General features: G+C 37.6%; 1 protein-coding gene across 2 annotated transcripts in view; it reads right to left on the bottom strand.

The window, feature by feature from the left end:
• LOC124595556 (caspase-1-like) overlaps window positions 1–15,828 on the bottom strand; it is a 97,083-nt gene that overhangs the window by 11,169 nt on the left and 70,086 nt on the right. Inside the window, exons 5-6 of one of the 2 annotated variants that reach the window (XM_047134336.1) lie at window positions 8,144–8,270; window positions 7,376–7,474 (exon numbers count right to left, since the gene is read on the bottom strand). In XM_047134336.1, the coding sequence (XP_046990292.1) occupies window positions 7,455–7,474; window positions 8,144–8,270 (147 nt within the window). In that variant the 3' untranslated portion in view covers window positions 7,376–7,454. Of the gene's footprint in view, window positions 1–7,375; window positions 7,475–8,143; window positions 8,271–15,828 lie in introns of those variants that run through there. The other variant, XM_047134335.1, reaches the window with a different exon arrangement.

Below are 15,828 nucleotides of genomic sequence, written 5' to 3'. Positions count from 1 at the left end.
ATTTTCTAAGTGTCCTGCCAATAAAACACATTCTTTGACTAGGCCTATGCACAATATTTTCTATGTGTTCCTTCCAATTTAAGTTGTTCGTAATGGTAGTTCCTAGGTATTCAGTTTAATTTACAGCCTTTAGATTTGATAGATTTATTGGGTTACTGAAGTACCGAAGTTTAACGGATTCCTACTATCACTCATGTGGATGACTTCATACTTTTCATTATTTAGGATCAATTGCCAATTTTTGCAGCATATAGATAGCTTTTCTAAATCATTTTGCAATTTGTTTTGATCTTCTGATGAGTTTATTAGTCAATAAATGACAGCATCATCTGCAAACAACCTAAGATGGCTGTTCAGATTGTCTCCCAAATCATTTATATAGATAAGGAACAGCAAAGGGCCTATAACACTACCTTGGGGAATCACTTCTGATTTACTTGATACTTTCAATCAATTACTATGAACTGTGACCTCTCAGACAGGAAATCACGAATCCAGTCACACAACTGAGATGATATTCCATAAGCATGCAATTTCATTACAAGCTGCTTGAGTGATACAGTGTGAAAAGCTTTCTGGAAATCCAGAAATGCGGAATCAGTTCGAAATCCCTTGTCAATAGCACTGAACACTTCATGTGAGTAAAGAGCTAGTTATGTTTCATAAGAATGATGTTTAAATCCACGTTGACTGTATGTCAATAGACCATTTTCTTCAAGGTAATTTATAATGTTTGAACACAATATATGTTCCAAAATCCTGCTGCATATTGATGTTAATGATATGGGCCTATAATTTAGTGGATTACTCCTACTAAATTTCTTGAATATTGGTGTGACCTGTGCAGCTTTCCAGTCTTTGGGTACAAATCGTACATCGAGCGAATGTTTGTATATGATTGTTAAGTTTGGAGCTACTGCATCAGCATACTCTGAAGGAACCTAATTGGTATACAGTCTGGACCAGAAGACTTGCTTTTATTAAGTGAATATCTACTTCTATGTTACTAATGTTGGCAGCTGTTCATGATTCAAATTCTGGCATATTTATTTCGTCTTCTTTGATGAAGGACTTTTGGAAGGCTGTGTTTAGTAACTCTGCTATGGCAGCACTGCCCTCAATAGTGTCTCCATTGCTATCATGCATAGAAGGCATTGATTGTGTCTTGCCACTAGCAAACTTCACAAACGACCAGCATCTCTTTGGATTTTCTGCCAGGTTTTGAGACAAAGTTTTGTTATGGAAATTATTATAAGCATCTCGCATTGAAGTCCACTCTAAATTTTGAGATTCTGTAAAGGTTCACCAATCTTGGAGATTTTGCATCTGTTTAAATTTGGCATGGTTTTTTCATTGTTTCTGCAATAGTGTTTTGTCCCATTTTGTGTACCATGGAGGATCAGATCTGTTGTTTGATAATTATTTGACATAAATCTCTAAGCTGCTGCTGATACCATTTCTTTGAATTCAAGCCGCATCTGGTCTACACTTACATTGTTAATTTGAAAGGAGTGGAGACTGTCTCTCAGGAAAGCATGAAGTAAATTTTTATCTCATTTATTGAAAAGGTATATTTTTTGTTTATTTTTGGAGTATTTGGGTGTTACAGTATTCTATCTTGCTATGACAATCCTGTGTTCACTAATCCCTGTATCCATTTTGATGCTCGTTATTAACTCAGGATTATATGTTGCTAAGAGGTCACTTGTGTTTTCACAACCGTTTACTATTTGCATGGGCTCATGAACTAACTGCTTGAAATAATTTTCAGAGAATGCGTATAGCACAATTTCAGATGATGTTCTATGCATACCTCCAGAATTAAACATATTTTTGCCAACATATTAAGGGTAAATTAAAGTCACTACCAACTGTAATTGTAGGAGTCGGGTACGTGTTTGAAATCAAACTCAAGTTTTCTTTGAATGTTTCAGCAATTGTACATCTGAATTATCTGAACTAGGAGGTCAGAAAAAGGATCCAATTATTATTTTATTCCAGTTGCCAACAATGACCTCTGCCCACACTAACTTACAGGAACTATCTACTTCAATTTTGTGACAAGATAAACTACTACTAACAGCAACAAACACACCACTGCCAACTGTGCTTAGTCTATCCTTTTGGAACACCATTAGGTTCCTCACAAAAATTTTGGCTGAGCTCATCTCTGGTTGTAGTCAGTTTTCAGTATCTATAACAATTTGAGCTTCAGTGCTTACTATTAGCACTTGGAGCTCTGGTGCTTTCCCAACACAGCTATGAGAATTTACAACTGTTATATTGATGGTTCCTGTATCTACATTCTTCCTGTATTCAGCCTGCACCCTTTGTGAGTGAAGCTCTTTTTGTGTTTTCCTGAGACCCTCTAACCTAAAAAAAAAACCACCCATTCCAGGCCACACAGTCCCTGCTACCTGTGTAGCTGCCTCCTGCATATCATGGACTCCTGTATACAATTTTAACCTTGAATTTTAATTGTGACTTAGTACAATCTTCCTTTGAGATGAAACCCAGATCCTAAAGCTGTCTCTGTCGTTTACTTATCCAGCCATATGTTCAAGCACAGCCTTGTCATCAAACTTTGAATGAAAAATCTTGTTCACATGTTCATAACAATCAGTTCCAAAGATTCTCACATGATACCAGTTGCCTAATGCTCATCCATATCCAAGGCTGGTTTAAGACCCAAGTGATACACATTGATGCTTATGGCATGAAGCTAAGAGGGGCTCTAAAGGTGCTACAGTTGTAAGATTTTTATACACAAGATACTACCATTAGTAATGAATGCTTGGGGCACCAAGCTGAAAGGATCACCAGGAGCCCACAACTGCAAGATTTGTATACATTGTATGTAACATAACAAATACTAGCAAAACCTCACATGGGTGAGTGTATGATGGAAAAGGGGAGAAGGGAGGGGGAAGGAGATGCCAAATGTGAAGTCACTTGCATATGGAAATGTTCTCAAAAGCATCCTTGTCCATACTACAGATTATAAGAAGTTTTGTTTGCAGCAGAGTACTTCCTACTGTGATTCAAAAGTTATGTACTAGTATGCTTGCTTCTGCCCACAGTTCTTTTGGCATTTTACTATGGTTCAACAAAGAATGTGCACCCTCCACGATATAGTAACCACCGCAACATAGTTTTCGTTTGGTGTGCAGGGTGGCTGTGCTCTATGCCTCTGTTTTCCTGTACTTATGAGACTTTTTTCTTATAATCGAACTCTCCCCCTTCCCCTCCCCCTCCCCGTCCCCCTCTCATGTGATACACCTGAACTATTTGATAACATGACAGTTTGTCTTAGTTCCATTTAAAAACTGTGTCAGGACAAGCTTCATTCTTCTGCTTTAGTAACAAAACTTTACAAAATTTGCTAAATTCATTTTTAAAATGTACATAGTAACGAGCTTTTCTAAGAAATTTTATAGACATAAGTCCATTTACATTGGCATGAATTTGTTCACTGGTAGCAATTGGTCAACTTGTTAGATTACTTAATGGCACTCAATGAATTTTTCCCACTATACATCCATAACAGAATTCTTCTTTGCTCCCACCCACATTGTTGTTCATCTGCTTCTTGACACTTTTCATGTGTTGTTTGTGCTGATGACTAAATCTCTCATGATAAACTTGCAGTATATCTGATAATGTCACCAAATCCACTTGGACTGACTGTGCTGGTTTAATTGTGTATACATCAAGAACATAGTCACCACAGACATCATGACCAGTTAGCATTTCCTCACTCACTTTGTCTTCAGTTATAGCATTTATTCAACTTTATTTGAATTTTAACAGTTCCTGTCTGTGAGCCAACATTCTTACACCTGAAACTTCCTGGCAGATTAAAACTCGGGACCTTTGCCTTTCGAGGGCAAGTGCTCTACCAATTGAGCTACCCAAGCATGACTCATGACCTGTCCTCACAGCTTTACTTCCACCAGTACCTCATCTCCTAGACTCTAAACTTCACAGAAGCTCTCCTGCGAAACTTGCAGAACTAGCATTCCTGGAAGAAAGGATGTTGCAGAGACATGGCTGGAGAATGTTTCCAGAATGAGATTTTCACTCTGCAGTGGAGTGTGTGCTGATATGAAACTTCCTGGCAGATTAAAACTGTGTGCCGGACCAAGACTCATGACCCATGCTCACAGCTTTACTTCTGCCAGTACCTCATCTCCTACCTTCCAAACTTCACATAAGCTCTCCTGCAAAACTTGCAGAACTAGCACTCCTGGAAGAAAGGATACTGTGGAGGCATGGCTTTGCCACAGCCTGGGGGATGTTTCCAGAATGAGATTTTCACTCTGCAAAGTGGTTAAAAATTACGGTTAGTAATGGTCAAGCCAAACAGCAGATATTATGGAGATAAACATTCAACTGAATGAAATACATAATTGAAGCATACCACATATTTAGATGTTTTAAACAGAATATATTATCTGTAATGTAAAAACTGGTTATTACAAAAGATTATAAAAGAAGATACAAAAGAGATAAATTAATTATTATAAAAAAAGACTGTGACAGTATGTAGCACAAAATGTATGAAATGGTTAATCAAAAAAACAGAAACTTTAAGAGCTTTGGCCATTCTGAACATGACAACAAACATGACTTCATTCTAAGTAATAAATTTGTAACATCTATGTGGGCCAAACTGATAGAATTCTATCCATAGTGGAATATGTATGGAATTCTAGGAGGCTGTTACAACATTTTAGAGTGCTGATCAGGTATTTCAAAACTGAATCCAGTGAGGCATTGAGCAGTGCAATAACTGATGCTGTGTGTCATGTTCTTCACTAAACGTTTGCACACTTAGTTGTTGCATATAAACCTCATAATTTAAAGAATAAACAATGGAATACTATCTTTGATACCTCTAGTTGTATAGTAACACAATGTTAAAATATTCAATTTATGTTCTTACAATTAGCAAAGTGAATAAAGGTTATTTAGCAGACTGCAGTTACAACTACATTTTCAATGCGCAAACATCCCACACTAAAGCATTGTGAACCAATTTAAACACAAATATTACTCAATATACTTTGATAATGAACACAACTTCTGCATGAGGCTGAACAGCCATCTTAACTGCTACAGAATGCATATTTATAAAAAGTAAGTACCTCTTAAGTGTTTATAAATCATCAGAAAGCTTAGATGAGAGAGTAGTTGCAATGCACTTTAAATCTTGTTGAGGTTCAAGACGAATATTCAGTACGTGTGGTCAGCTTTGACCAGTGATGTAATATTAATGGCTTGTGTCAGATCACCTTATGGTCCATATTTTCACAGTTTGTTTGTTAGTTGGTGAAACCCATGAATATCTAAGCAAAAAAATTACAGAAATACGATTTATAGTCTCTGTGTTTAACAGTACAATGAACATTACTGTAGCACTTGTCTTATATACTCTCATGACAATACTACTTTTGTGCATTTATTTCTCTCTGAAAGTCACTTTCTAAGTTTAACATATTAATTTAATTAATGCAAAAAGTCAAATAGAATTCTAATGTCAATGGTTCTAAAAACTGAGTGTGTTTTAGAATCTCAAACTGCAGTGCAATTTAAATATTTCATATCTCAATAATAACTCAATCAGCAAGTTTAACAAGGGATAAAGAGGAACATTTGGCACTAGTCCTTGGATTTGACCTGTGACTGATCTGTAGTATAGCCTGAGTTCTAGGTTAGGTTGTGATTGTGTGACTTCGTCTACTTGAAAAATATTGCCACTAATGTCATGTTATAGTTGCTATGTTGTTTATGACTTTTGTTGCATGTTTCCTAAGTCATAAGTCGAATCCAAGGAGTAGTGCTAAATATTCCTCTTTATCCGTTGTTAAACTTGCATTTTGAATTATTATCAAGATATGACATATTTAAATTGCATTGCAAGTTGAAATTCTAAAACACACTTGATTCTTAGAAGTGTTGTCATTAAAATTATATTTGAATTTTTGCACTATGAAATTAATATATTAAACTTAGAAAACAACTTTCAGAGAGAAATAAATGTACAAAAGACTTTCACATAAGAGTTTTCAAGACAACTTCTGGGGTAATGGTCACTGTACTGTTAAACACAGAGACTACAAATTGTATTTCTGTAATTAATGATCATTACATAAGTATGTAATCAGTACATGGAAATAATGAATATTTGTTTAATTTTTATTATTTGTTTAATTTTTATCATAAATATTGTTTTCCATAACATAATATTAGTCATTGTGTTATTCAGTTTGTTCATTCAGTTAATGAGTCATCATCTAGCATTCAATAAAACTAAACTCTGCACAAACAGGCCATGAAGGCCCAACAGTACTGACCAGCTGCCATGTCATCCTCAGCTCACATGCGTCACTGGATGCGGATATGGCGGGGCACGTGGTCGGCACACAGCTCACCCAGCTGTATGTCAGTTTATGAGACTGGAGCCATTACTTCTCAATCAAGTAGCTCCTCAGTTTGCCTCACAAGGGCTGAGAGCACCCCGCTTGCCAATAGCACTTGGCAAACCAGATGGTCACCCATCCTAGTGCTAGCCCAGCCCGCCCAGCCCGACAGTATTTAATGTTAGTGATCGGATGGGAACCAGTGTTACCACTGCGGAATGGTCGTTGGTGCTCTAGCAATCAATGAGTGAATGAATATGTTAATTATCTGCATTGTACTTGATAAAATTCAGTAGGTTACTAAGGGCCTATGTGAGTTGCTGATCTTTATGTGTCTAAAGATATAAATGTAAATGAAATAAAAATTAACATTGACAGTGTTGTGATAAATTATTATTAACTCTTTACAGAATATAATAACCATCAGACGGAGACTGGTGTACATGAAAACCTATGAGATTTATTATGTGCTCAGTTTGGTAAATTTACACAATGACCTTCACTAACATCTACCGCTCCAATTCTGTCTCTGAGAGTAGGTGATCCATGACTTTGTAACACTGAATTTTTATGGTGAATAATCGCCTAAGTTGTGTATGTTGTGTCCTATCATTCTTTTCATTTTGTATCTCATTCACTTAACATGGGATTCGCCTAAGTTGTGTATGTTGTGTCCTATCATTCTTTTTATTTTGTATCTCATTCACTTAATGTGGGATTTTGAGGAACTTACTCTACGTATTCAAATTTTTAGTCCATATTCATTGGATGAGAAATGGTTATATTTCATCCAGCCATACTGATTTAAGTTAACTGTGATTATCCTAAAGAACTTAATGTGAACTAATATCAGGATGACTTCTTTTATGACCATGATTGGTTACAGTTGAGTTAGTTCCCTTTATCTTGAATGACCACTTTATCAATGGCGTTTTAGACTTTAATCTTTCATTCTACTTTAAAATATTTAGAAACTTTCCACATCTTCATTTCTCTGATACTTCCTATTAGTCCTTGTAAACTCCTTCCTATTTAGTCCCTGCAGATATACCCTGTAATTTAATATGATTTAAGCAAAACGAGATCCAATCTCATATTGTGAGTCATATTACAATAAACTCTTTTATGTAGTTATAACCTAATAGAACAACAAGAATAATCAAATTTTTGACAATATGCTGTGGAGCTGCATTATGGTGTAATAGAATAGATAAAAAAAATCTACTCACCAGGCAGTAGCTGGAAAAGACACAGTATTAAAGTTTTCAAGCTTTCATGCCTAGTGGCTCTTTCCTCTGGAAGAAGGGGGAAGAGGGGTGATGGAAAAGGACTGATGAGATTTAGGAAAAGGGGAAGAGTTCAGAAAGGTCACTCAGAATCCCAGAACAGGGGAGACATACCAGATGGGATGAAAGCAAAGACTCCCCCAATCTGGGGTTCTGGGTGACATTTCCAAATTCTACCCCTTTTCCTAAGCCTCACCAGTCCTTTTCCTGAACCCCTCTTCCTTCCCCTTCAGTCAAAAGAAGTAGCCATTGGGTCGAAAAGGTTGCAAACTTCAATATTTTTATAAGCGTGTTCTCCCACCATTGCTTGGTAAGCAGATTTTTTATCTATCCACTTACATTACATTTTTGAAAATTGATTAATTCTATGTTGTCATTATGATTTCATGTACTAGAATAATTTAACATCTCTAGCAGAATTAAAATTTTACAAACCTTCGTATGTGCTGTAGAACACTAAAATATCTGCTTCCTCAGGAACTGAAAACACATTTGATTCAGAGGAATCTGCTTGAATGTTAATTGTTCCAGCAGCAACAGATGTTTTATCTCCTCTACATGCCTTGAGAAATAAAGCAAAGAATAATAAATTAGTTATGAACAGACAGGACATTTTTATGCAAAGAATAATAAATTAGTTATGAACAGACAGGACATTTTTATGCAAGTGTAAGTCTGAGAAATGATATTTATAAGCAGTTTTTCTCATTTTGTCCACCTCTGGTTGGTGATTGGTCAGCACGATGGAATGTCATACCTAACGGCCCAGGTTTGATTCCTGGCTGGGTCGGAGATTTTCTCTGCTCAGGGACTGGGTGTTGTGTTGTCCTTATCATCATCATTTCATCCCCATCAACGGACAAGTTGCCAAAGTTGTGTCAACTCGACAGACTTGCACCAGGCGAATGGTCTACCTGACTGGAGGCCCTTGTCACACGGCATTTCCATTTACCTGATTTAATTAAGCTACACTCTGTTAGCCTTGTTTTACTTATGTTAATGTTCATCTGACAACCTCTTCTGAAGACACCACCCATACCATTCAACTAATCATCTGATCCTGACATCTCTGACTGAATTACAATTTCATTGGTAAATCTTAAAGTTTTTTATTCTCGCTGAATTTTAATTCCTTTCCAAGTATCTCTTTGGTTTCCTTTACTGGTTGGACATTGTACAGATTGAATAATGTGCAGCACAGGCTACAGCCCTATCTCGCTCTTTTCACAATAGCTGCCTCCCTTTCATATCCATCAACTCTTGTAATTCAGTCTGCTTTATACGCAGGTCATAGATAGCGTTTCACTCCTTGTATTTTATCCCTGGTAACTACGGTATTCCATTATCATTATTTGATTTCATGTTGATACCTCTGTAGGCTACTTACTTGACCTGAAATTCTGTTCTTCCTAGCACCACATTTCACTAATTCTCACTACATCCCTTCAACCAATCCATTTCTCCTTTCAAATTCTTTAAACTATCAATAAGTTTAAGGTGTCTAACATTCACTGACCCATAGAATAATAGATTAATTTTTTTCTGATGACAACATCTCCTGAGTACTCCCCACCTGGAGATCACAATGGAGGACTATTTTACTTACTTAATCAGATCAGGATGTTTTAATAGCTGTAGTTTCCCCTTGCTTTTACCTGTCCTCAGCACCCACAAGCAAGGCACTACTGGGGCTAATATTGCAAAGCCAGGTCAATCTGTAATCCAGACTATTACCCCTAAATAATTGATTCTTGACAAAATAATGTAACTGGATGCATCAAAAATCAATTTTTGAACTCCACTCCTTTTCCTGAGACCACAGAGGGAGGCCAAAAGATGAATACAGTAAGCAGATTCAGAGAGATATAAGTTGCAGTAGTAATTCCAAGATCAAGAAGCTTGCCCAGGAAAAAATACCATGGAAAGCTGCAACAAACCTGTCTTCAGACTGAAGACCATAACAACAGTAACCCCTTTTCCTAACCTCTCCAGTTCTTTTCCTTCACCCCTCTTCCGTCCTCTTCAACCCTTCTGCTGAAAGAAGGAGCCACTGGCTCTGCAAGCTTGCATACCTGAAACCTTTTTTTATATGTGCATTCTCCTAGCACCACTTGGTGAGTAGATTTTTTTTATCTATCCTATTGCATTATATTGTCAAAGACTTTTATCCCTGTAACTACTGACTAAGCTGCAACCTCTCTGCACAAACCATATGTTAGTCTGACCTGTATACACCTACCACTCTGGCATAGCATGGCTATCTGCATTGTTGAGGAACATGAACCAACTCACAATAGCAAGGCATATGATTCGGGGGGGAGAGAGAAACATCATATTCATTATACTGTCTTTGCATCAAACATCTAAGGGTGACAGATCACATCATTGGGTACAACTTTCATTAGTGTCAAAATGTTTGTTGATGCTTTTGAGCAATGCTAAGTCTCCTTTAGTATTTGCCAGCCCTGGGTTGATGAGATTTCACCAAAATAGTGGTGTCTACTAACCAGGTGAGCTGCATATTACCTACCTTGTAAACTGATAGAGTGATTTTCAACAAGAAAACCTAAGGAATGAAAGTCTCTAAATGGAGAAAGACATCTTTCATGTGGACCAGACAACTGGATTATGGGCAACTCACACGCCATGCACATGAAGCAGGGTCCCTATGCTGTGCTGCCTGTCCGGGGCATAGTTAATGCCAAAGATGCCTAGTGTCACCAGGAAGCATCAGCAAAATTTTGAATCTAAAGAAAGTTGTTCCCCATGATGTAATGTATCATCCCTAGATGTTTGATACAAAGACTTGATAACACCCTATACAAATAAGTTTGGCAAATGATTATTTCTTTCAGAGTTTTATATGTATAAGTAATTTTTACCTTGTACAGTACTGTAATAACAAACAAATTTGTGGTGGGTGGCAGCAGAGTAATGTTTGAGAAAATTACCAGCGCTGACATATGTATCATACGAAGGGCCGAGACAGAATTGCTAAATGCTAAAAGTGAAACACAAACTCACATCCAAGAAAGGCTTATAAATATTTTTGGGGAAACTGCAATGGAAATCAGTGCATCTGCTCAATTTTTCACGGTGTGGAGCCTGCAGAGTGTGTGCTGTTGACCGATCACAAGTATAGTTACTGATGTGCCACTGCAGTGATGACACCAAAACATCTGGTGTGCATATAACACTGTATGTAGTGACTGTTGAGTAGTACCACATTGACTGATTTTAATTTTTTCCCATCTGACTAAATTATGCACAGTGTGTACTTGCAAAGTAAAACAAGGCAGCATCTTACCAAGAAATCTTAGAATATAGCTAATGCTTCATAATTTAAAATTAATAATGAAAAAATATGATAAGGAGCATTATAACAAATGTTTCTCTGTTCTTACATAGTAAGGTGTTAATACCATAAGATACTGTTGTTATGTGCTTATTCACAACCACTCTTTCATGTAAGTATCCACAGTACCACCAAGCAGAAACATTATGTAGTTGTATAATTATTTACACTATAAAATTTGTCATGCATTAAATAGACCTTTTGGATGCTCTTCTTGCTCATAATATCTTTTAGACTCTTTGTCAGACATTTTATTACTTGATCACCTTAGGTCAGAGAGCTTTCTGCAGGAAATCTTAGTCTATGAGTAACATTTTCTGCAGAAAGTACATCTTTGTATAAAAGGACAATGGGCAAATGGTCTAAGCAAGCACTGGTCCTGCAGTGCATGTAGACAGACAGTGTACACAAGCCACATTGTCACCTTTATGTATGGGGATGCTGCACTCTCTGCTGAAGCACATAGAGAATGCAGGTTTACTTTTATAGCCATCACACGGGTAGTTGTATGTAACAGCATTCTAAGATCAAAAGATTACTAAGGAAAAAAAGAGAGATATGATGATGCAAAACTACTTTTGAGAAGTTTATAGATACATAAATGGGGATGTCAACATTTGGACCATTACTAATAAAGAACAAAATCAGTCACATATAACCACTTTCTAGAATCATCTGAAGAGCAGTTATGCAAGACCGAGTTTATTCTTTAGTGGGAATGGATCAAATAGTCCTTTTCTGCACTACAAAAGATTTTTTTTTGTGTTACTGCTGATGGAGTTTCCCCATATTGTAATTTCTGATGTTCACATAATATTTAATCCATTATGCTGCATGTCCACAAATGCCACATACTTTAAGTATTTCTACTGTAACAAAAGCTTTTGATAGTCACTCTCACTAAACTGCATTGTATTCTTTAAACCTCATTATGATGAAGGACCTCCATTCAGGATGTTTCGCTCTCTCACTGTGTTTCCTTAAAGACAAAAGAGTTGGTTTATTTAACATATTATCACCCCCTTTTTGTTTTGTAGAACTATCTTGTGGGGAAATCACCTAAAGGATAAGAATAATTGATTCATCTGAAGCGAGCACTAAGAATATTGTGAGAAATATGAAGTGCATTCAGAAAGTAATGCAACACAATTTTTCTGAAAGTAGATTGGTTTTATTCAGGATTACAATACACCATATTATTGCCACTCTTTTGGCTACAGAACCCTATTTTCAGCATACTCTCCATTCAGTGTGATGGTCTTATGTCACCTTGCTGGGAGGGCCTGTATGCCCACATGATAGTACTTGCTGGTTGAGGTCAAAGCCAATGTCTTGCTGCATCAATAACCTCCCCATCATCCACGCATTGTTCCCCACAGAGTGTATCGTTCATTGGGCCAAACAGATGGAAGCAGAACTGTGCGACATCTAGGCTGTAGGGAGGATGTCAGAACAGACCAATGAAATTTTTTGAGCTGCTCTTGGGTGCACAGACATTTGTGAGGCTTTGTGTTGTCATGGAAAAGGAGAAGTTCATTTGTATTTTTGTGGTAACAAACAAGCTGAAGCCTTTTCTTCAGTTTCCTGAGGGCAGCATAGCATTGTGTGGCCAGCTGGCAAATGGAAGATCAGACAGGTTTGCACAGTCTTGTTGCAATGATTACAGGATTCACTCAACAACTTACCATGATTTTGTTCACTGCCAGGTCTCTATAGACATTCTGCAAGCACCTATGAATATCTGTGGTGCTCTGGTTTTCAGACAAAAGAAACTCAATGATAACTTTCTGCTTGAAATGCACCTCTGTTACAGATGCTATTTTGAAGGCTATGCACAGTGCCACATCCTACTGGAACTTCATGACACCATAGGAGCTGAAGCAGGAATATTCCACGATATCCCATAACAAATTCTGCATATTTTCAACTGAAACTGCCTGAGAAAAGATTGCTGCATTACTTATTGTACACTCCTAATAGATAACCATATATCTTGTACAGGTGTGCCTAAGGATATTCAATTCCCAGTGCATTTACTGCTTAATGGTATTTGTTGCTGATAACAAAAATCTTTTTCTGTTGATCCATGACTTGCAGAATAACAACACAAAACAACAAAAATAAGTTTCTTATTGACTTCACCTCCTTATCTAGTGTCCAGAGTGGCTTTATGTTCTCTGATACTAAGGTATTCAGCATTTTCTGATTTAACATAAAGCAAAAAATTAAAATTCCCAACCAGCTCAAAATTAAATTAAAAACATAACTCATTCTTTCTTACTGTAAATTATCTTGTCACTAGATTCAAGGAATTGTAAAGCTGTAAGTAGAAGTGATTTGGAGAAAGGTCTCTGTTGTTACATTTATAGGTATCAAATTTCTTTGAGAAATACTAATGTACTGAAGTGAGTATTAAGCAACCAATATTTAACTGAAGATGCTTCAGTTTTCTTTAAAGTAATAGCTTTCCTGCTAATGTAATAAGTTACCTTTAGCTGAAGTAAGTACAAATTGTATTAAGCTGTATAATTTATTGTTAATATAGATTATAGATTAAGTTTCTACAAATTGTATCTCTTAATGTTTACTTTGACTCATTCTGTTTCCCTGAAGTGTGTGTGATACAAACATTTGAATGATATACAGTATATCTCCTTTAGTGTCATGAGAGGCAAGATAATTATAATAAATAATCCATTTCTAGGCCTGACACTGCATGTAGTGAGTACCTTCTAGGAAAAACTGATGGCAGCAGAATATTCCATACATCTTACATAACATGATGGGGTAGTATATTTACAGATTAATATTCTTTTTCAGTTTTTTTGCAACAGTACTAGTATACTTATCAAAAAGTACATAAATGGAGATGAAAAATTAATGAAAATAAATTAAATATCAGTAAACATAAAAACAGAAATACAATAACATAAAATCCTTCAATTGTTGAGTTGTCAATGGGCATACACAAAAAAGAAAGAAAATAGGCTAACTTTCGGTGAAATCTTTATTTGAGCTAGAGTATAGACATACACAGGAAACACCCACACCCACCCACCTGCCAACCCAGTCCCCCATCCACCAACCCACCCATCCACCTAACCACCCTCACACCCACCCACACATGCACCGCCCCCCCCCCCATACGCAATTACATGTGCTCACACACATACATGCACATGCACATGCACATGTGTGTACGCACCCACATGTGCACACATACACACATCTGTGCCCCTACATGGGACTGGTTGGGTGTGTGTGTTTTGCCAGGTGGACTAGTTTGGAGTGAGGGTTGTGTTGGGCGGGGTGGTTAAGGGAAGATAGAGATGGGAGGCTGGGAGAGGGGTCAGAGGTTGGTGTCTAGTGTCTCAGAGGGAGGCAGCCAGTTTCCCAGCTAGGACTGGAGGTGGAAGTGGTGGCAGATACACAGGCTAGGCATGTGATGTGCGTTGTCAGAGCCAGTGGGGAGCAGTGCATTATGAAGGTGGTGCAGGGATATGAGTCCAGGAAAATCTGGAAGCAAAGGTTGTGTTGTGAGGATAATTTCCATCTACATAGTTCAGAGAAGCTGGTGATGGAGGGTAGCCCAGGATGTGAAGCAGCCATTGGAAATGAGCATGTTATACTCAGCTGCAAGTTGTGCCACTGGGAGGTCAACTTTGTTCTTGACAACAGCTTGTCAGTGAGCATTCATCCTGGTGGACAGCTGGTTGGTAGTCATACTGACATAAAAAGCTGTGCAGTGTTTGCAGCTGAGTTTATATTTGACATGGCTGCTTTCACTTATGGCCCAGTCTCTCGTGGAGTAGGATAAGCCTATGAGAGGAAGTGCTGGATGGGTGGATATGACAGGTCTTGAACCTTGGTTTTTCACAGGGATATGATCCCTGTGCCAAGGTTTGGGAGTGGGAGTGGCATAAGAATGGATTACAATGTTGTGTATGTTGGGTGGGTATGATGAGAGAAAACCAAAGTCCTGATGAAGATATGGTTTATTTGTTCCACACCACGGTAATATTGAGCAAAGAGGGAGCTCTCCTTTATAGCTGATTCTGGGGAGTGGTGGGAGGATGACGGGTGCGTAGGATATGGCACAGAAACAGACTAGGTTTAGGGGGTAATGCCTGTCTGTGAAACCCTTCATGAGACATTCAGCGTACTGGGCAAGGAAGTTCTCATCACTGACAATATATTGTCCAAGGGTGGCCAGACTGTATGTGTGGAATTTTTTGGTGTCGATGTTACAAAATCTGTCCATTATCCTGAATTGAAAGAGAGTCCCAGAAAGAGTGCAATGGCTACTTTATTGCCCTTAATCAAATAATAAAAAAACTCTGTTCATCACAATTTATAATTACAAATTAACTCTGCCTCTTGTGTGGTTCCAACCAAATACAGTTCTGTGGATTTGGCTCCAACTAATAACTCCCTGGAGCCAGAACTAAGAACTGAAATGACCAACATTCAAAGAGCTGTTTTCCAATGCAGAAGCCTGCTTTTTGGTGTTACACCGTTTTCACCAATGACACATCAACTAGAGCTTAATTGAAGGACTGCAAACAGCTGGCGAATGAATCATCTACGTCTCATTGACAGTAACTGTCTGTAGTGGTCCCTGGGATTCCTTAAATAGCTATTCTCCAGGAAGAGGCATGTTACCACCTAGTAACTCATGACTGGATGTAGATGTGGTCTTCTAATATTGTTAGTGATCTCTTGCTGTTACCTGGCAAGGTACGTGGTGGTCCACAGCTCCTCATGC

This window comes from Schistocerca americana, chromosome 2 (genome assembly GCF_021461395.2).
Source record: "Schistocerca americana isolate TAMUIC-IGC-003095 chromosome 2, iqSchAmer2.1, whole genome shotgun sequence".
Lineage (NCBI taxonomy): Eukaryota > Metazoa > Arthropoda > Insecta > Orthoptera > Acrididae > Schistocerca > Schistocerca americana.
This window is presented reverse-complemented; position numbering and strand designations above follow the sequence as displayed.